The sequence below is a fragment of the Bradysia coprophila genome, unplaced genomic scaffold (genome assembly GCF_014529535.1).
Source record: "Bradysia coprophila strain Holo2 unplaced genomic scaffold, BU_Bcop_v1 contig_232, whole genome shotgun sequence".
Lineage (NCBI taxonomy): Eukaryota > Metazoa > Arthropoda > Insecta > Diptera > Sciaridae > Bradysia > Bradysia coprophila.
In genome coordinates, this window is record NW_023503493.1 from 18,666,856 (window position 1) to 18,689,156 (window position 22,301).

The window sequence follows — 22,301 nt, forward strand, 5'->3', positions numbered from 1 at the left end:
CACATAGAGAACAAAGTAAAGAGCTTTCATTAAACGTCCATGAAAACCTTATTTTATTTCATTTTTTCTGTTGTGTATCTATTAATGTCTTATAACATAGCTGGGTAAAATTAAATTATTAATGAAAATGCTATTTACGTTTGAACAGCGTGCAGCATATATGGGCCGATGGATGGTGTTAAAAACTTTTTTGTATTTAATTCATAAAGTAAATAATTTAATGGTTTTTATCTTATGTTATGGTTCTTAAAAGATTAATGGATTATTGTTTCGTAATGCTCTTACGATTTTGTCACTTAAGATAATTAAACGCAAGTTTAGAACACATAGGTTTCTGCACTATTCATCATCATTTTTGCTATGAGCAATTTGTTTTACGAAATGTTAGCATTTCAAATAGTTAATTCTGGTGACATGAAAGGTTAATGTGATAATCACTGAAGTCTTTTTACATCTCAAAATTTATAAGCTGTCCTTCTATGATTTCCCGTATTTTAAGTCTAACACGTTAAAATAAAGGTAGATGCTAGTCGCCCGTACGGGCGAATAGCGTCAGTAGTATAAGTAGACTATTCGTCCGTACGTGCGAATAGTTTTAGTATTATAGGCATACTAACCGACCGTACGGAGGAATAGTCTCAGTATTATTCAGTACATTGATTGACGTTTTACGTGTCGTTGTTGAGCGTTTTTTTTCTCTGCTATTTTTAGTCAAAAACTCGATACTTTTAAACTTAATTGTTAGTCGTAGTGGTAGTATCACTTAGTATCACGACTCTTGTTGTACATCCGTTGGAGTGTACTGTGTACCCCTACGAATTCACCGATAATCATTGGAATAATCATCGTTCGTGACATAACCTACAAATCGTCGTCATGGCATCGTTATGTAAAACCTGTACGGAACCGATTTTGAATACCGAATTCATAAAATGCGATGGATTGTGCAATCAACATTTCCACATGAAATGTGCCGGTGTAAATAAGTCGACGCTTAACGCAATTGTGGGAAACCCAAATGTACATTGGTATTGTCATACGTGTAACAATGACCGAATGGATGTTTCATCTTCAATCAACAATTTGAAACACTCGATGGACCATCTGACTCAGTCATTAGCCTCTAATTTGAGCGACTTCACGAACGGATTTAGGATAATATCAGAAAACCTTGTTGCAAATATAACCAGCCGGAGCAATCCGAATGAATCGTCAAACGTGTCAAGTCTATTATCAGTACAAGGGAGTGGATCGAAAAACAACAAAAAGCGACAACGCGATGAATCTGACGAGAATTCATTGCCACAAAAGAGAATAATTTTGGGATCTAACATGAGAGACAGATCCATTGCTGCTGTCGATTCTTCTATGGACAACGTCGTGAGAAATAGCGAACGCCGTAAAAGTGTTGTTGTTTCGAATATTGCACATAACATCACTGCTGAATACTTAACGTCATATATAGCAGCGGAGTTAAACGTTGCAATGGAATCGATTCGTGTCACACCTGTCAACAGTAAATCAACGAGAATCAACGCACTGCAATATAGAGTATCAGCGCCTGAAAGAAATTTCAATGCTCTTATGTCACCTGAAACATGGCCAAATAGTGTTAGAATCCGTGAATATATGTTCAAGTACCAGAATAAGAATGCTACATCGATGAACCATTTTTTAGAGAAACGAACAATGAGCCAACAACGCCAAGATTCTATTGTCAGCACGCAAGCCCCAAACGATCATTCAACGTCTCCAGCCTCCACGATGTGTATAAACGAGGAAATGTCAGAATCGGAAATGGATCCTGCGAAAGTGTCCGAACTGACCGAATAATGTCCAGCCAAGATTTTATTGACGCTACCACTCTCAGTGGTCTAATTGACAACCAGGATAAATTCGTCACTGTTTTATCACCTGTGCTACCCACCGATTCGTTTGACACCTGTGACGCTAGTCCTGAACCAGGACCTGAGAATTCATCGACAACCGATAACAGATCGCGCATAGTAATCTGTCCACCTATTAACCATCATGTGACTGATACACTTCATCAGCCGTCCGAACTTTCGCCGAATGTTGTTTTATCAACGAATGCATCGAAGCACCGTCGTCACACTTCAATTTTGTATCAGAATGTCCGCGGTCTGCGCACGAAAACAAAGGAATTCAAATTGTCGTCGACCGGATGCGATCATGACGCCCTAGCTTTGACTGAGACTGGCCTACATCCTGGTATTAACGACGAAGGCGTATGGAAGCTCCGACGGGTCGACTGGGCCAACATACTGCCTCCGGTTTCTGCTTCAGCGGCAACATTGAGTTTAGTTTAACATTTTGCCGCCTTATGTATTTTGAGTTGATATGACGCGGCGTTATTGTATGTATTCATTGTCGCCAGCCAGTTAGCATATATTGCCGTTGGTTTAGAATATAAAAATAAAAAAAATAAAAATTATAAGAATGCTAATCGACCGTACGGGCGAATAGTCACTACGTAAAATAAACTGGTCCGAAATTGCTCTCCGTTAACACTGTGGTAAATTTGTTAGTATGAAAAGTGGTGTGTCACGGAACGCGTTACGCAGACGCTTAAAAATAAAATAGAAAACGGGTTCAAATAAATCATTTGTTTATTTGTCGCATTATAATACATGGACATTTGCTCTATTGACTCAAATTTATATTTTTCAGGCTAGTCTGAACTGAATCTTCACTCTGTGCCCTGTTGATTGTCACGTTAGCTTGCTCTTTTTCGTTCACCGTCAGTGCAAATATGTCCGGTCGTGAGTAGTGACCGACTGTGTCTAAATCAAACTTCCCCTTGATGACATCGCCTATGTCAATGGTGGCATACAAAATTTCTTCACTGGTGTAGTTTGGTCCGGCCAAAATTTCACCGAGCGGATTCACAATTACACTGCCTCCACGACAGACAATGTCATTTTCACAGTCGACCTTTCCGACTAGGTCTGCCGGATAGTCACTCTTTCGAATGAATTGATTGCATGCCAAAACGAAGCAACGCCCTTCAAGTGCAATGTGTTGCATTGAATGCAGCCATCCGTCCGTGTCGTCAGCATTAGGTGCCAAATAAATTTGAATTCCTGAAAAGAAATTTCGAATTGCTTTTTCATTCATGATACGAACTCTAGAACCTAACACGATACCTTTCGAATACATAGTCATTCTGACCAAAGGCATATAATTTTCCCAGCAAATAACGGCACCCACTTTTCCCATCGGCCAATCAAACACCGGTAAAGTGGATCCATCGCCACGTCCCCAAACTAATCGCTCAGCTGTTGTTGGAACAAGTTTTCGATGTTTTCCCAAAAATTGGCCTTCGTCATTGAAAAATAACGTCACACAATACAGTGTGGACAGAGCTCGTTCAATGGCACCAACAACCATGAAAATTTTATTCTCTTTCGCAATGTTGGCCAACTGTGTCACTATTGGTCCAGGCACATCGACAGAACTTTCAAAATATCTTTTGAATGTGTCGCGTGCTTTGGAGTTTGTAGCGCCTGGCTTGCCAAAATCTAGGAAATGAGGGTAGCCGGACAGAAAGGCTTCAGGGAATAGAACAAGTTTAGCTCCAGCATCGGCTGCATCTTTAGCTAGTTTAACAACTTTCTCCATTGTTTTCTCAATGTTGAAAATTGCCGAAGCAGCTTGAACGACAGCTACCTTTGTTACACCTTTTTCACTCATTTTGAATGGCACTACAAAAAATTATTTTCAGCAAAATTTCTTTAACTAACCAACTGACCGAAGGTTATCTCAATGACTGCGAGGTATATTCATTCGTTCATAACTTTTAAAATGACTCTCAAGATCATTTTGAGAGGATATAAAGGTTTCAGTTTCACGATTGGAGTGGATCTAATTTATACTTTGAAGCGTTATACATTGACTATCATATTATTTGTGACGATTTTCGTTTGACATTCAAAACGTAATTTTGACGGATGTAAGGCCGACAAGCACCCCAAGACAAGTTATAATTACCTGATCTTCGGACCTTTCGCTCTGATCATAACAGTCTACAGATCATCTTCAAGTACGTTTGAGATGTCAAAAATGTCACACGTTAATAACCCAGCAAGCCTTTTGGGCAACAAAGGAAAAGACAAGGACAAGAAAGTTTAAGAAAACCATCCCAAATAAGGCCTCCTCTTCGCGTTTGATAAGTCACATTAAACTTGTGTACTACACTGCGGCTCCGACTATCGTACGAATATTATTCACATCGGCCGAGTGAATTATTTTTTTTTTTCGGTTTTATCAACAGAACACTAACACCCAGCTAGTGAATTGATAAATTGAGCTGAAGAATTGATAAAGAAGCGGTCTATTTTTGTACAAGCAATCTATCTTATTGAATTAAATTAGATAAATAGTTGAGTAAGCTACCGTTTCGTTACCCGAGCGAAAAAAATTGCTCAAATATGTATATTAGTTATTGATGAAACAAGAATCGTAGCCTTGGTTAGCAAGACATCTAGTGCGATAATTGTTCAGACCAATCTGAACTTTTGTTTATCTTAATAGTTGGCACAGTCAATTAAGTTTCTAAATTATGTAATGTCAAGCATTGTACTGTGCAATTTAGTTCATATTATAACGTTGATCTATAAACAACAGTCTTTTGATTCGACATAAAATAATTGAACCTGAGAAACCGATATTCCTTAAACATTTGGGGGCTCAACCGGGATGTCGGTTGCTCAACCGTTTGTTTATTTAATTCGCGTTGTAGTTGTGAGAGAAATCGGCTGTTTTTTTATCAAATTATCGGTCGATGAAAGTTTATGTTCCGACAAGTGCGAACAATCGCGTTCTAAGACAATAGACATTTTTGTGAATCATTCAAATTTGTATGTTTGTGAAAAGAATCAAATGGTTCTAGTTGTTTCATCGAAAAGATACGATTTAAAGAGTCAAGTGTTCAGCGAGTTGGAAGTTTTACGATTTGTGCCCATTCTCTCAATGTTCATTTGTGAGAAAAACGTGGATGGAAACAAAAGGTCGCTGGTTAACAAAAGATCCACGTTGTCTCAAATACACGCTTCGAAAATAATCATCGAATTGCAGTTTCATGTAGTGGCTCATGGATTGGCTTCGTGCTCTACTGTCTTTCAGTGTTCAATAATGACAGAGAAGCTGATTTTCGACTACAAATTGGTGCATTCGAGTATCACTATGCAATTAGTGTATGCCAGTACAGCTTGGTTGACGTCACCATTTCTTTGTTTCAAAGTTATCGTGTGCAATAATCGTCTACCAAAGACAATCAATGGAGTAGAGCAGTGGTCATTTTATGGTTTCAATTTTGGTCAACTGCAATCCGTACAGCGAAAACCGGAATTTACAATTTTGACTTTATGTGTTTCAATAGTCAAACATCATCGAGTATTCCACATTTCAATCGTTTGTTCGATTAAAGTTTCATTTCGAGCATTGGTTTCGGCGTCTCATAACGGATCAAGCAATCATTCCAGTTCGTCTTTAAGCGTGTCAAAGGCCGAACGAGTCGGAAGTTGCAAGGCTGACAGATCAGCTGGATTTATTCATCTTGCAGTAATTGTTCCAACTGCCGTTTCTTCGTATTATTGTGGTCAATTGCAGACAGTCAATGGAGTATCAATGTGTGAACAATTAGCGGAATGTTTCTCGACTTGTTTATGGAACATGAGTAGTCTTCAACATCGTTCGCTGGAGAATGAAGCGCTCCATGGTATCCGAAAACGATTATCCAAGAGATTCATCAGTCGTCGGGCAAAACCTGCCATTATGTACAACAAAAATGCTGCGAATTTTGTGGACTGGATAACAGAGCTTTCTAAGGCACAGCAGAGCGCACTGAGAGAACAAATGGACGAAATAGTCGCTTTATTTACCAACGACGGCGTCGATTGGGAATTCAATCCTACAACAGCAAGTAATTTCGGAGGAATTTGGGAAGCAGCAGTGCAATCAATGAAGTTTCACCTCAAACAAATTGTTGGGTCGTCACATCTCACGTTTAAGGAGCTGACAATTCTTTTTTGTCAAATCGAGTGCGCATTTATTTCGAGACCAATGTGCAGCCTGACCGATGAGGATTTGAATTTGAGTTTATTTTTGAGTAAATTTTTCCGTTTCATTCATTTTATCTTCCGAGCCAATTTCATTTCATTTTGAATTTTTTGTGTTAGTTTTATTTGAAGACGATTTATAATGTCTTGGCCGGGAGTATGTTCAGACCAATCTGAACTTTTGTTTATCTTAATAGTTGGCACAGTCAATTAAGTTTCTAAATTATGTAATGTCAAGCATTGTACTGTGCAATTTAGTTCATATTATAACGTTGATCTATAAACAACAGTCTTTTGATTCGACATAAAATAATTGAACCTGAGAAACCGATATTCCTTAAACAATAATATACCACCATAGGACTTGTGTTAGGTATAACGTTTTATGCAATGAAGAAAATCGAATAAATAGAGAAATTCAAGTTCGAAATTGGAAAGAAAACCAATTTTAGTGGTCAACTAATCTACACTTACATGGGAAGAGAGAAATTTTTGAATTTAAATGGTTAAATGCTTATAAAAAAAAATGGAAGTAAAATTACAGAAGAGTATACAAATCATGAAAAAAATAGTGAAATTTGAGCTGCCGATCTTGCCATCTGGTAATTTGCATTTTAATGCCCATTCTAATCCCACGGGGAAGTAGTTTCTTTGAAACAAATGTTCAAAATAAGCCATTAGGAACAAATTATAGCAGTGGTAAGATCGTCGACTGGAGTGTGGGATGTATCAGGACCCCTGGTTCAATTCTCGTCAGGTAAAAAAATATGTTTAATAAAAACATTTTTAATTTCAAATTCACAAAAAACTTCTTCTCATATCAGACGTTTAGATCAAAACACCTAAAAGAATCATATCCGAAAGGAATTCGTCCTTTTTTTCTGAATAAAAGTAGGAACGGTTCGAGTACTTTTTTATTTCACTACAAAGAACATTTTGATAGGATTAAAATGAGATAATCATTACAGCGTATGATAAAAACAAGCGTCAAAAGTCAGGGCCTCATAGATTAAAATTTAATTCCTCTAGGGATTACTGATCTGGCGATAAGTTCAAGTTCAAGTAATCCCTAGAGGAATTAAATTTTAATTCTAAAAAAAGATTCGGTCGCGTACTGTTGATCTCAAAAAGATTTTCGACCTAAGTCCATATTTCTATCTGTACAGTCCTTCAATAGATATACATTAAACAAACAATAAACATCTTTATTTTCTGTTAGGTCTTGCAATCCCTTCGCTTTCGCGCTATCGACATGCTAAATAAACTCATTTTTGATATTATTAATAAATCCAATAAATATTAAAACATTGCACAAAACCCACTTAGCATCCTGCCAATTTCATAAATAAAACATAAAAACTCAATAAATTGCCCCATTCCAATTGTTTTTTCATCTTTTTTTTAAAAAAAAAAGAGTATAATGCGAACACAACCGGATATTATCTTACAATAAAAAAGGGTAAATCTGGTAAATGGTCAAGGCACATTAGAATATAATCTAAAAACCCTTTTCTGTTGGTTGTTACTCAACCAAAAGAGAGCACTAAATATTTATTAGTTATAGAAAATCCGATTTTATTACGATTCAATAACCTAATATTTCAATTTTATATTCACAGAAAAAATAAAATGAAATAGCAAAAGACAAAACAGGGCAAGAGATTTTCTATTCTATTTGCCCACGTTTTAAGCTTGAATGCTAGGGGTGCTCGATAATGCTATTTCTATTTATTTTTTTTCCTTGTCTGGCCAGATTTTGTCTCTTCGAATTCAAGTATATAGAAAGCAACACACACACAAATTATAATTCAGAAATATTGAATGAAAATTTAAAAGAATTCGCGTAGTAAATCAAATTCACCCTTCGGAAAAATCATGCCATACGAAAGTTGTGCTTAAAAGCTTCATAAATTATGTGAAAGAGGCATGTTGAGACATAAATAATTCGTACATGCATTATGAATGGTTTGCCAAACATCTCAAGGAAATCTCATAGTATTGTTTACTCATATGTGGCATTAGACTGAAAAATTCAAGTGTGTAAAACTTTGCTTCAACGAATTTAAATTTGAATACGACATTACCGTTAAGTATGGAGACCGTGAATTAACATGTTTGGCAAGTGATTTTACGAAGTCTTGATTTATTTAAATAACTGGTGCATAAACCGACTACAAATTTAAGCCGCAAAAGCTCATAAACACTTTCTTAAAAGAACTTTTCTCAACATCTGCCACATGTGACGCAATTTTTTTGTTTTTTTATTTTCTTTATGTATTTTTTTGGGTAAAATTTTTGTTTCAATTTTTGCGTACAGAGACTTGAGTTACTTTTTACTTTCTTAAAGATTTTTGGCTTATCCCATATTTCACAACCGAGATTTTATGTACGTCCTGCTAAATAAGGTGAACACTGGGCCATTGGGCGAACGAAATTATGCGCAAATTATTGTATAAGGGTTGCCATAATAGGAAAATAAATGATGAAAGAATTAATGAAAACGAACCGTTTCCTCAAAATGTGTCACTGCATGGTTTCGAAAACTTCGAAAAAAAGGCATTGAAAATAAATCTTATGAATGAAATATGCTAATTTCAAAGGCGAAAAACGTTATGAAATCTGATACCTGTCATAACTGCCATACATAACTAAAGATGCACGCCAAATTAGTTGTTTTTTAACAAAGTGTAGCTGATCAAACCAAACATTAAATCAGATAAAGCAGAAATTTTCAGTCGCACATTTAAAACTTAGCGCCTAATTTTCTCAATCATTTTTAGTGTTGATTTTTCAGACAAAAATGTCTGTGAAAAGAAGTGTGAAATAATAAAGTTATTAAATCTATCCTATCTTATAGATGCATATTCATGCAGTTTCGAACAAAAATACAGTTTGTATTATGTATGCATGTTATTAAACGTATTGCACGTGTTCAATGTTATGACGTCATTTTCATATTTTTCCTATGCTAAACACAAAATAAATAAATAAAAAGTGATCGTTCACCAGATGGTCGTGTATAGGGGATGGATAACAATTATTAACAATTTGAATACCTCTTACTCTGTGCATTAAAATTTTCTAACACATTTTCTACGTAAACTTTTATGTTAACTGAAAGGACTGGGACTCGTGAGTATTCGTTTTAGTAGCTAAGGCTAAAGTGCATAGTCATTTTAAAGAGATCCATTGCGAAAAAAGAGCAAGATTTTGCAGGCATAAATTTTTATAAACCCACAGAAATGTCGTTAAAAAATTGCCATAATCGAAAATGAAACCAATAATGTTAGCTTAGGTCGTCATTCAAAATTTAGGCTGAAACATATACATATAATTTGCCAACATATTGACATTTACCTTACCCATGTAAATTTTATTCAATGTAGAAACATATGCATGAGATAAATGCAACAAAGATATGTTGTATTATATGGTATTACCATGTGTAACACGGTTATTACTATACACAGCAATTACGTATAGTAATACAGAGGTATACAGAATGAAATTAAATATTAAAATGAGTTAATCTGTTTCATCTAGTTCATCATGTCAGTTCGATACCGTTCCATATTATACGCGTGGTTCACTGGAAAATAAAGGCGGTATGGTATGAGTAATCAATTTTTCCGATTATGTTTACAAACATCTGTTAAAAGGTTGTTTATTTTCGAAAATGATTTGGTCAAACCATTAAGTTAATGACCTGTTGCCTTATGGTATGTGACGGTAATTTTGTAAATAATTTTACTAATAATATTAATATTCGCCAAAAAAGCTCCTATATTTTATGTTTCGTTGTTAAAATTTTCAAGTTTTAAATAAACATATTTTCCACTAAAAAAATACAAATAAATCTCCCTTCCATCAACACTATCCCAATGCAACATAGTAAAGCCAAAATCTCTCGCACATCAAACATGTATGCAGTCACATCTCGCACCCAATGCTATTATGGTGTGCCAACCCTTAATGTGACTTTCTTACTTTTATTATGGGGATTGCCGAAAAAGAGCAAAAAAAATTGACTAAAACCAATTCCATGTTCCACACACAGTTTGTATATTTATCTGTGCAACAATGTTGCAAAATAATGTTTGAAAAAGTGCGTTGTCATTGTTGTTCATGCAATCGAATACCTACATGCTTATATGGTTCGGCAATAAAAATGGGAGCTGTGGGGATTCTGTTTTTAAAATAACGAACCTGCTCTTTTTGTGTAAAATTGTAAATTCGAACTTCGAACTAATTGCAATTAGTAATGAAATACGACTGATAACGTCGATACATTTGTTGAGAATTGTATCTCACATTCACTCGTGGAAATCCTAATCTAGACGGCCATTAGAATGAATCACATCAGAGTACACACGAACGGAGAAAAGAAAGAAAAAGTCAGTTACAATTGTACGATCGATCAAATAAAGACGTGTTTCCGGGGACAACATCCCCAAGTCTCAGTATTTCATTGTAGTGAAACGTAGAATTCTCAACAAGTGGCGCAGCCTGAAAAAAAGCAAAATAGTGAAAAGCTAAAAAGAAAAAAAAAAACAGTGACGGCTATAGTTTTGTGTGGATGTCAATGAAAAAACAAATCGGCGAAAAGTTGCAACATGAAAGGAAAAGTGTCGAGTTTTCCGAGCGAAGAAATAGAATCTAGATGGAAAAATTCTACACGCTTCGTTCGAACGCAAAGTTACGGTGAAGTGACGAAGATTGCATTTGGCGAACCGTTTGTTTTCCTCAAAGTGGTCATGGACGTAATTTACAGATCAAAGACCCTGCTATTGAGCACTCGAATCAGTCGTTGACTTGCAAATAATCCATCATTCAGTTGAACCAATATGAATCAGAATTTGGTAAAATTCAACAGCTGCTGTGAAGGTTGAAACGATCGGTAAATGAATCCTACCACCCAATGAATCGTTAAAGTAAAAAGTCATAAAACCGTTGCGTACGGAGAACGCAATCAGAGTCGATCCAAGTTTGGAAGCGAAAAATCAGCATTTTGGTGGAATTCGTCCACAAAACCACACAATGCATCGTTTGATTGGACCCTTGTTGGAGTCGTTTGCATTTTCGACCAGGTGAGTGCACTCATGACTTTGGACATTACTGTGACGTTGGGTTGAGTAGGACGTGAGTTGAATGTATGCAATTTATAGGACAAGTGGTTTCGTGGTAGTGTTAGAAATCAGCATCGCTTCCTACCGTACGTTTGCGTTCGTGTGGAGGAGTGTGTTGTTTGAGGCTAGGCTCAAAGAAGTGGAAAATTGTTCACGATTGTTTTACAGCGGGGTTTTTTTTTTTTTTTTTAATTTTTCTTGAGCTCATTTTGTGTTCCGCCGAATTGATGTGATGTCTGTAATTCAAGTGTGAACAAATTTGAAGGTTCTGTGATTGGGCGAGGGTGATCAGCTAGAATAACGTTATAGATTGAGGTGGGAAATTGACTTGACTGTGGACGAAGACGAACACGAATGGTCGAAAATGAACTGGTTGTATCGTGTGAACGTAGCAGTGCCGAGACAGTATATTTACAGTTGCTACAGCAGCAATTACCAAGATGATTTCGAACGGCAACTAAGTACATCGGTGTGACTACGAACGGCAACATAATGATGTGAACAATTTGTTGAAAATGGGCGCACAGCCAGAAGGAAATGGATGAATTGTTGGTAAAAGTCAGATAAAGAGTAGAGGTAAGATATTTACCGGGGATGTGGCCGGAGTCAGCTCACCGGAGTGTGGATTGGGCACAGGCGGTAAATATTCTTTCAAGAAACCTCGAAATTTATTCTTACCAGACGCATTGGCTATATGAGATTTTGGTTGGAACTGCAATGGACTTAATATTAATCGTAGCGAACGAATACTGGCGTACCATTCTGAGAGAGCGTAAAGAAAAAGTAAGAAAATGCAACGGTAGGAGCATGTGATCGGACTAGTAGCATCCGATGATGCAATATTGCAAGGTCGTAGTGGAGTAAGCAAGAGAAAAACTAGAGATGCTTTGTCGAATATTGGTTTTGGCAGTAGTGGATGACGTTTGGTCAGTGATGTGCTGAGAAAGGATAACGAAAAAGGCATCGTCCACATGCCAAATCGATGAATTCAAGTTAAGTGAGCGACTTGGCAACCTCCAGAAATTCAACATCAAACTCGGTTCGGTCAGAATTGAGACGAAATAATCCATCAGATTCGGCTGACGATACAAATTGGACGGTGGGAGTTTTTCCTCAACTGCCACAAATTGAAATTGAAGTACAGTACAAATTGGTTGGCCATTAGACGCAACATGGCAATTCGGTTGGTCATTGGACGCAACACGACGAATTGGTTGGTCATTGGGCGCAACATCGCTGAGATATTCGGTTGGTCATTGGACGCAACACGACGAATTGGTTGGTCATTGGGCGCAACATTGCTGATATTTGGTTGGCTATTGGACGCAACATTCAGTTGGTCATTGACGCGATGAGAATTTGGTTGACCGGAGCTGACAATATTATTCGTGGCGCTACGAACAGGTAGACAATAGTAGCGAACTACTATGTGCAAAGAGTTTGAATTTCAGAGGGAAGAACGGCAATAAGTGGATCAGCAAGGAGAGTAACAGTGAAACTCTACAGAATTTAACCAACGTAAATGAGCAGGAAGACGTAAAAGAAATCATCAGTAAAAGGTCCAACGTGGTAGCAAGCACACCCTAGACACTTCGCCAGAAAATATATGTGAATAGCCTGAATAGTGTCACACCCTTGGTAGCAAGTGAGGTTTCATATCGACTTAAGCTAGTGGAGGACTAGTAACGTCTCAGAAACGAGTCGACATCGAAGATGATTGGACTGGTAACATCACATCAACAACTGAAATATCAATTGATTTGATCGGTGGCGGACGGGCAACAGTGAAGAAACGAAGTTTACATAAAAGATAGTCGGGTCGGATTAGCAACATAAGAAGACGCGCAACACCTGAATTTGTTTGGCCAATGCAGGAATGGCACAGCATCCAATGATAGAACGGAAAAAAGGTCGGAATTTGTTGGATCGATTGCAGACAGTAACGCAACATCTAATGGTGAAGATTAACATCGGAATTGGTCAGTGGCCGACTGGCAACAGTGGCGAATGAAATCTTACGACGGACATTGCAACCACTAATTACAGACAAAAGTAAAATATTTTGAGTTCTGACGACTCGAGGAACGAGAGATTCGATTCGAAGCATCGTAATGGAAGTGAAATTTCGTACGCAAATGATCGTCGAGCCGAAGGGGACGACATCGAAATGGAAACGCACTAAAGCAATGGACAAGTCAAAGATGGTTGAGCCGTAGTGAATCGATGAATTAACAGCGACATTATTCAGGCTCTAATGGATGGTCGGACAGTAGTGGTCGACGATAAATACACACAAATTCGAAATTCACGTGGTAGTACATGGTCGAGTCACAGTGGTCGACAGCAAGAGAAGTGTAACGATACATTACGCACGCTAAATGATGGCCGAACCGTAGTGGTCGCCATCAAATTGGAAGCGCGAATTCACGCAATGGGTGAATGGTCGAGCCGCAGTGGTCGACATCGGATGAAACACAGCACATTCAACGAAAGAGCTAGTAAAATTTCATGGATTGTTTTGGTCAGTAGCGAAGTAACTGGCAACTGTGACGAGGAAAGCTCTCAATCGGAATTGGTCAGTATCGGACTGACAGTAATGTCGACAATAAATCTGCATTGAAATTGGTCAGTATCGGACTGGCAGTAATATCGACAAGAAAATTTGGCAGCATGCAATAACAGAAAGAAATCAGGATTCAGTGCAGCATTCAATGAAGACAGTACCGCAGTGGTAACAACGAAAAAGCGAGGAACATGGAAGTATGTTGAGGAAGCGAACATTTTGGAATCAGATTTGGTTGACCTCAATAACAAGGTTATGGAAGGTCAAGGTGGGAGTATGTTGAGAATTGTATCTCACATTCACTCGTGGAAATCCTAATCTAGACGGCCATTAGAATGAATCACATCAGAGTACACACGAACGGAGAAAAGAAAGAAAAAGTCAGTTACAATTGTACGATCGATCAAATAACGTAGAATTCTCAACAACATTTATCCTTTTAAACCTTCTATGGCTTCTCTAAACAGCAAACGTATGGCTACACACGATTGAATCCATTAATTCTTTTGCTTTAAGTATCACGTAACGTTTGAGACTAAATCTCCTACTTCTTTATAGTTTTACTATTTTTCCCTAACTCGAGATCATCATTCAAAATCAAAGTTATTGCCTGTTAAGTCACTGACGGTAACATCAAAATATGTATATTTGTAATAAGACATCGAGAGGCTTGGAACAGGTCAGGTCAACCTGAAACCTGACCTGAAACCTGAATCGACCTGAACCTGAACTGATTGATTTTGACCTGAACTGATAGATTTTGACCTGACCTGGTTGTCCTGAGCCTGAAAATTGGAAACCTGACCTGACCTGAATTTTTACTATAACTTATGAAAAACGTGCAACTTTGAATATATACAATCGCTAAGCCGAACTGGTGTGCATACGTTATTTTGCACCAGCTGGTCCCATTTGAAATTGTATGTGACCAGCTGGTGCAAAATAACGTATGCACACCAGTTCGGTTTAGTGATTGTAGATACACTGCATGGAACTGCGAAACAAAAAACATAATTTTAGAGGTCCACAACAACGAAAATCAAAAAGAATATGCAAAATGAATCAGGTCAATTCAGGTCAAAGCTGGACCAGGTCAGGTCAGGTCAGGTCAAGTTAAATTTGAAACAGGTCCGGTCAGGTCAGGTCACGTAAATTTCAGGTCAGGTCAGGTTTTTGATTTTAAGGTCACAGGTCGCCCTAAACCCGACCTATTTCGAGACTAAGTTATTACCAAATTAATAAATTATAAAGAAGACAACAATCAAAAGTTCATTAACACTGGATAATGTGATGTCGAGATAATGTTTTTGTTGGACGTATTAAGTATTGCTTGATTACAACGACGATGAATATAGAAAAAAAAGGTTTCACTTAAACTTAGTTATTATTCCATTGTCGTTTTCCATGTTGATTATGTTTTGAAAACTTTTTGGATACATAATCGTTGAAATTGAATCGAGCATTTAAAGTTCTAGTGGACTCGAACTCTATCTGTTTATTTAATTAGTCAATTTAGTTATACCTATTGTATATGCATAAGGGCATATATCATTAGTGTAGAAATAATGGAAAATGTTAACAATAAAAACGAGTCGACGAGACAGCATTGTAATAAAATAATTGCTAAAAAAACAAACAAAAATGGAATATTATTTAAGAGAGGGGAATAATCTTTTTTCCAGTTTAATAATAAAAAACAATTATACAAAACATATAGAAGAGGATACAAAATGGATTGGCCTTCGAAAACTCCGTGTTTGACTATTGGATACATCTTTTGAACACCTGTGTGCAGTAAATAGGGCAATGACTGATGATTTTTTTTAATAATATTTTTCATAGTCGCTTTAATATTATAATAATACAGAATACAGGTATCATTTTGTATACAATACATTAGAATCAGATCTCCCTCATAAGGTTTTAGTAATAAGTTCAACCTTATAATATGGTTGTGCATCTTATGGAGAAATGTACATTATACCTGTTATTGTGATGATATTACATCCGTTGATTTACACAGGCTAGTTATGATGTCAATCGTTTCTAATCTCGTTATTTTTGAGATTCAGAGGGATTCAGTGGACTTTTTTATATGTGCCTAGAAAGGACTTCGACCCTAGAACCCAAAACCACTTTCAAAAAAATTCTTCGAAGCTTTTGTGACTGGTGAAAGGTGATCAAAAACCGAAAACTTGCACTTTTCTTACCAAGATTTCTCCGGGTACACGAGCCGTACAGGTTCGTGTGGGGTGTCATTAGAAAGGTAATCACATGTACTATTGAGCCGAATAGAGACTCATTGGTTTTAAAATTAATCCACACTGAAATATGTGCAGTTGAAGTTTTCAAGCAAAAACTTGCACTTTCCTTACCAACATTTCTCCAGTTACACGAGCCGTACATGGTGGTGTGGGGTATCATTTGAAAGGTAATTTTATGTGCTTTTGGGCCAAATAGGGTCTTATGGGGGTTTGAAAGCATCTACGATTAAATATGAGAAGTTGAAATGTATAAGTGCCCATATTTCATCGCATATGCATCCAAACCCCATAGGACCCTATTTGGCCCAAAAGCGCATAAAATTACCTTTTAAATGATACCCCACACCACCATGTACGGCTCGTGTAACTAGAGAAATATTGGTAAGAAAAGTGCAAGTTTTCTGTTGAAAACTTCAACTGCACATATTTCAGTGTGGATTAATTTTAAAACCAATGAGTCTCTATTCGGCTCAATAGTACATGTGATTACCTTTCTAATGACACCCAACACGACCCTGTACGGCTCGTGTACCTGGAGAAATTTTGGTAAGAATTTTCGCAAATTTTCGGCTTTCGATCACCTTTCACCAGCCATAAAAGCTTCGAAGAATTTTTTGAGAGTGGTTTTGGCTTCTAGGGTCGAAGTCCTTTCTAGGTACCTATAAAAAGTTCCACTAGAAAACACGCCCGATTTCGGTAGGCTGTTTTTCAAAAGAATCCCTCTCACTGATTTTTCTCAAAAACTTTGTATGTAAACGAGGGTTTGGTAATGCAAAAATTGGATTTATTTGACGAAGTCTAGTATGTATTACCGACGAGATGAAACGAAAAATAAAACAGATTATCCTTTACTCTGAGTCTAATATTTGAATCGCAGAGATATGTTACAACACAGATAAGTTACCTGGACATAACATTTAGACACCTTTAAAGAATAAACTACGAATATTGAAGATCAATTGTTTGCTAAATTTATTCGATTATATTCCCTCAAGCGTAATGTTGTAAAATATTTTTTTTTATAATTTTTAATATTACCTGTATTCCATCAAGGTGCAATCATATCAAATTAGTTTCGTGAACTTGACTTGCATTACCATACTAATCGATTTCACGGTTATTCAGATATGCATACGGTGAGCTGTGTTGTTGAAAAAAAAAGTTGTTTTGGAAAATGGTATGACGATGAGTGGTTATAAAGAATTGAGATAATTTTTTTTATTCAAATAAATAATTTAAAGAAACCCGTACATCATAATCGTGCGTGCTACTGTATTGAAGATGAAAAATCCTGGTAGAAAATCATCGTTTACAATTAATCGTTGCTTTGATAAACTGGTAATTTAATTTCGTCGAATTTATTGATAGAAAATTGTACCAATTAGGGCCTGGCGATGGTATACTTCTCATTCCACTTCGATGGAGAAGTAAGATTCTTATCAAACTGACTTCGAACGGTCAACTTTTTGGATTTTTCGATCTCCAATTATGTTCAAATCTATTTCAGTCTATCTGGCTGTGGAATTGGTGAAGACTAAAAATTTCGGATAGACTTAAAATCTATATAAATCTGATGTCAATAAGGTTTTTCCGATATCAGGCTCACCTCGAAATACAAATGCCTTTCAATTTATTCTACTAATAGTATGAACTCAAAATTTCCGTTTCCCAGAGTTACTAAATCATTTTTAAGTAAACAAGAGTAATTTTTTAGGAAGTAAAATAATTTTTCTAGACTACAATTACTAATGCAGTTTCATTAGAAATGTTCTAGACGAATACATAGACTTTGTCCACTTACCATTTAAATAGGTAATAATATATCGTACTATGCCATTGCCATGTCTCTTGTTACATGTTTTCACTGTACTAAATTTAAAAACGGTGAACTGAACGTAGACCTCACGTTACCATCGGTAAATTTCATAGAAGTGCCGAATTTGCAATAGCTGGCTATAAACAATAACATGAACTGGTTGGAGAAAGACTAGCTAATGCATATTCGGCACACTAGTGAAATTTACCGATTGTAGTTGTCGACTGCAAACAAAGAAAGATTAAAAGTTCTGCAAAAGCAATATGAACACGGAACCACGATAAACTCATTGCAATAACCATTAAAGTAACGACTATTGTGTATTGAAACATGGAACGCTTTGATGAAAATATTCCTCATTGCGTTCTCTGTTTACCATACCACACAGACGTTCACATTACGTTGCTATATATTTCCATATGCTTAAGATATAGAATACACGATGGTTTCAAAATGAGATAATTTTCATCTACATCCAATCTTCAGATGCACGAAGTACAACCAGATAAGACATTGACGTTACCAACCCTAACGCTTTTCGTCCATTATAGAATTTAAATAATTTTCGTTCAGTTACTTTCTCGCTTTCACAAAGTTTTATTATCGACCCAATGAATGAGAATTGAATTTGGTAAAGGAATCGTTTTTCCTTCAATAAAATAAATTCAGAAATAATAAAAGACCCCATCAAATTGCCTCTTCTCATTAAACGTTCTGGGAAAAATTTATTTCAGAATATTTTACCAGAAAAAAGTCTACCAACATTAAAAATAATTGCATAATGACCAGGTTACGTTTTGGGTACAGAAAATTAATGTTATTGTGCACAACGTCAAGACGTCTACCTCTCTCTATATCACAATTATTATTTCAATTTGGGCCAATATTGTATTATAATGTATGGTTTACGATTGTCGGAAATCACGGTTCCCCTCAACCGAAATAAAGTTTTATTTTTGGGTACCCAAAAAATGAGTCTTGATATGGATGAAGGGACCCCTAAGGACTATAAAACAGGTTTCCTTCACTCCAGGTCTGCTGATCTCCCCATAGTAAAATTTTCAAAATTCGTTTTTTTGAGGCATCTATGGTAGGTTTTCAATCTTTTTTAGCTTATATTAAGATCCCTGAGCTCAGAAACAGCTCAGTGAGTCCGTCAATGAATTTTATGGAAGAGAAAAATAATGCATTCATAGCCGCAACACTAATTTTTAAAATTTCGTCGATTCCGTTCTGCGACTCATAAATCGACTGCAAACCATTGACTAACATCTACAAACAAGTTCGGAATGTGGCTTAAACTAATCTACAGATGTCTAAACTTAAATACAAAGAAAGAAAATTTGCCAAAAAAATGTTTTGTGGTCGTTGCAGTATGTCAAACTTCGCCGATGCTGATTTTTCTTACTTTTTTCCCAAGAAAAGAACCTTCGAAAGTAAATAAAATGTTATAGGAGTGTTTAAATAAGCTGAATGGATCATGGACACTAAAACAAGAAACAGAATACGAGTCTAAAGATCACATTTCTAAGTTTAATCAATTAAACAAAGAAATTACATTTTCATGTAAATTTCAAATCATCCAGCAAAGAGTGAAATTATCTCGGATTATTCAAAAAACGGTTAGTAAAATATTCCTGGAGTTACCACATATTAAAGGGACTCATTTGAATTTGGCTTAACATAAAAATCAAAAAGATGGAGTGAGAGTACTTCCCGGTATACTAATATTACACTCTAGAGGTAATTAAGTAAATTTGTCAAAGGTTTACAAGGTTTTTTCAGTTTTATTGGTTCGAAGCAACATATTTAATTTGAATTTTAATAAAAGTTACCGAATTTCCTTCCATTTTAAGTTTCGAAGTTCGGCATACTAAAGAGTAAATACAATTTAGGAAAGTTTAATATAATTTATTTAATTGTGTGAGCGTTTGTGTTCGTTTGTATTTACTTCAAACGTCAAATTGCGACTTTTAAAACACTCCGATAACATTTTATTTACTTTCGAAGGTTCTTTTCTTGAGAAAAAAGTAAGAAAAATCAGCATTGGCGAAGTTTGACATACTGCAACGACCACAAAACATTTTTTTGGCAAATTTTCTTTCTTTGTATTTAAGTTTAGACATCTGTAGATTAGTTTAAGCCACATTCCGAACTTGTTTGTAGATGTTAGTCAATGGTTTGCAGTCGATTTATGAGTCGCAGAACGGAATCGACGAAATTTTAAAAAAAAAGGGAAGAAATAAAAGCGATAAATCTAAAATAAGAATTGATCACTTGAAAATAAAAATGATTGCAGGAAAATAAGAATGTGATCACAACCAGTTTTTCAAATATAACACTACGAAATAAGATTCTATCAACCTAAAATAAGAAGTGATCACAAGTAGTACCTACCACCCGCCAAATCAAATGTGATCACTAAAAATAAAGAATTTGATCACTAAAAATAAAGAATTTGATCACTAAAAGTAAAGAATTTGATCACTAAAAGTCCGAACGAATACACATAAAAAGCGTTTTAACACGCCGAGCGATCCGGCCCGTTGCCCCGGAGCGAAGCGGAGGGCCGCAATGCGAGCCGGGCGCCGGAACGGTGTTGGTAACTTAGGAGTTAATTTTTTTTCTCTCGCATCGTCTAATAATTAGTCTGTGTAATTCATTGCACATAAAAAGCGTTTTAACACGCCGAGCGATCCGGCCCATTGCCCCGTAGCGAAGCGGAGGGCCGCAATGCGAGCCGGGCGCCGGAACGGTGTTGGTAACTTAGGTGTTAATTTTTTTTTCTCTTGCATCGTCTAATAATCAAACAGAATAATATCCTTATTTCTTGCAATCAAATTTTTTATTTTGCACGATCATTTCTTTATTTTTTGTAATCAAATTCGTATAATTGTAGATCATTTCTTATTTCGAGACGATCATATGTTAGTGGTAAAATTGCATATATTTAGTGATCAAATTCTTATTTTTTGGTGATCAAATTCTATTTTTATTGCTATCATAAAAAAATTGTGATCATTTCTCTTTTTCTAGTGATCATTTCCTATTTTCTTGTGATCATTTCTTATTAAATAGCTATCACTTTAATTACATGCCAAAAAAAAATAGTGTTGCGGCTTTGAATAAATTATTTAAAAAAAAGTCTCTTCCATAAAATTCATTGACGGACTCACTGAGCTGTTTCTGAGGTCAGGGATCTTAATATAAGCTAAAAAAGATTGAAAACCTACCACAGATGCCTCAAAAAAACGAATTTTGAAAATTTTACTATGGGGAGATCAGCAGACCTGGAGTGAAGGAAACCTGTTTTATAGTCCTTAGGGGTCCCTTCATCCATATCAACACTCATTTTTTGGGTACCCAAAAATAAAACTTTATTTCGGTTGAGGGGAACCGTGGAAAACACATATTTATACATGTACTGAACATAGAGAACTCGAAAATCTTTTTTTAATTATACCAAAGCACTTCAAGCATGAGTGATCATAGTGGTCAGCTACAGAAAGTACTCTATTTTACGTGAAAATGTTTTTACAGTGTTTTACGTCTGTATGATACACTGACCAGTTTCAGTACTCTATTTAGAGTACCACTCATGCTTGAAGTGCGTTGATTATACACATTTGATCATTTCTCATGTAGTTCCAAATTGAAGTTAAATTAACATTGTATGACGATTATGGCATTCTGAATTTGTTGTTATTTTAAATTGCAATTGTACACCATCTAAAATTCTATTTAAAATTTCGTTTCGAAACACCCGCTTCCCTTCTGCCACGTGATATCCGGTATTTAGTTGTGAATTGATTATGAGGTTTGCTTAGTACTGTGCAAAAATGTGGTACAATTTAAGTTATTGAACGTCGCCCCTTCAGAGGTTCAGTGTCATAATTACAATAAAGTGAACCATATAAATTTTCTTTTAAAAAATTATATGGCGACGACGGTATCGTTCAATATAATATAGTTTGAGAACACTTTTTTTTGCTTTTCATCACATTGACTCCGGAAATGTATTTGCTAGTTTAATTATGCTTGGGAATTCAATTCAACTTTTTGATACGAACACATCGCGTAATTTTTCTTTACTTAGAATTATCAGCTATGATCCGTTCTACATAATTACATAATAGAATCAATTTCAGCGATACATGGTCGATTCTCGCTATGTTTCAATTCAAAATTTTCAACACAAAAATTGTCACTACCTTAACTGGGCCTTAATATTCCTACAAGTTGTATGATACATCCGAAATCCCAAGCAAGTAAAAATTTACGAAAAACTACATAAAAGTATACGATTAGGGAATGCCGTACCGTACCGTTTTTACAATACCGGTATTTTCGGTATTGAAAAGACCAATTGAAACCATGATTTGCTTGATAAAAAACTTAATGCTGCGAGGAATGTTTTAGCAAAATCTATTAATTATTCATAATATGAAATAG

The 22,301-nt window shown here is 36.0% G+C and overlaps 3 protein-coding genes across 5 annotated transcripts; 2 read left to right on the forward strand and 1 right to left on the reverse strand.

Moving 5' to 3' along the window:
- The first annotated feature begins 762 nt into the window (after positions 1-762).
- Positions 763-1,833, forward strand: LOC119075570. The gene has a single exon (XM_037182038.1). It carries the CDS (start codon positions 877-879, stop codon positions 1,831-1,833), a length of 957 nt encoding a protein of 318 aa, XP_037037933.1. The 5' UTR covers positions 763-876.
- Positions 1,834-2,612: 779 nt separating this feature from the next.
- LOC119077145 (bifunctional nitrilase/nitrile hydratase NIT4-like) lies at positions 2,613-3,781 on the reverse strand. The gene is made up of 2 exons (XM_037184330.1): positions 3,168-3,781; positions 2,613-3,104 (listed from the first exon to the last, which is right to left on the reverse strand). Exons 1-2 carry the CDS (start codon positions 3,712-3,714, stop codon positions 2,665-2,667), a joined length of 987 nt encoding a protein of 328 aa, XP_037040225.1. The 5' UTR covers positions 3,715-3,781; the 3' UTR covers positions 2,613-2,664.
- Positions 3,782-4,523: 742 nt separating this feature from the next.
- LOC119077141 lies at positions 4,524-6,415 on the forward strand. 3 transcript variants are annotated; one of them, XM_037184324.1, is made up of 3 exons: positions 4,524-5,875; positions 5,927-5,941; positions 6,046-6,415. In XM_037184324.1, the coding sequence occupies exons 1-3, from the start codon at positions 4,720-4,722 to the stop codon at positions 6,102-6,104; spliced, it is 1,230 nt and encodes a 409-aa protein (XP_037040219.1). In that variant the 5' UTR covers positions 4,524-4,719; the 3' UTR covers positions 6,105-6,415. The 3 variants fall into 3 exon arrangements, with proteins under 3 accessions (XP_037040219.1, XP_037040217.1, XP_037040216.1); XM_037184322.1 differs by having other exon boundaries at positions 4,524-5,942; positions 6,047-6,415; XM_037184321.1 differs by having other exon boundaries at positions 5,927-6,415.
- Positions 6,416-22,301: the final 15,886 nt, after the last annotated feature.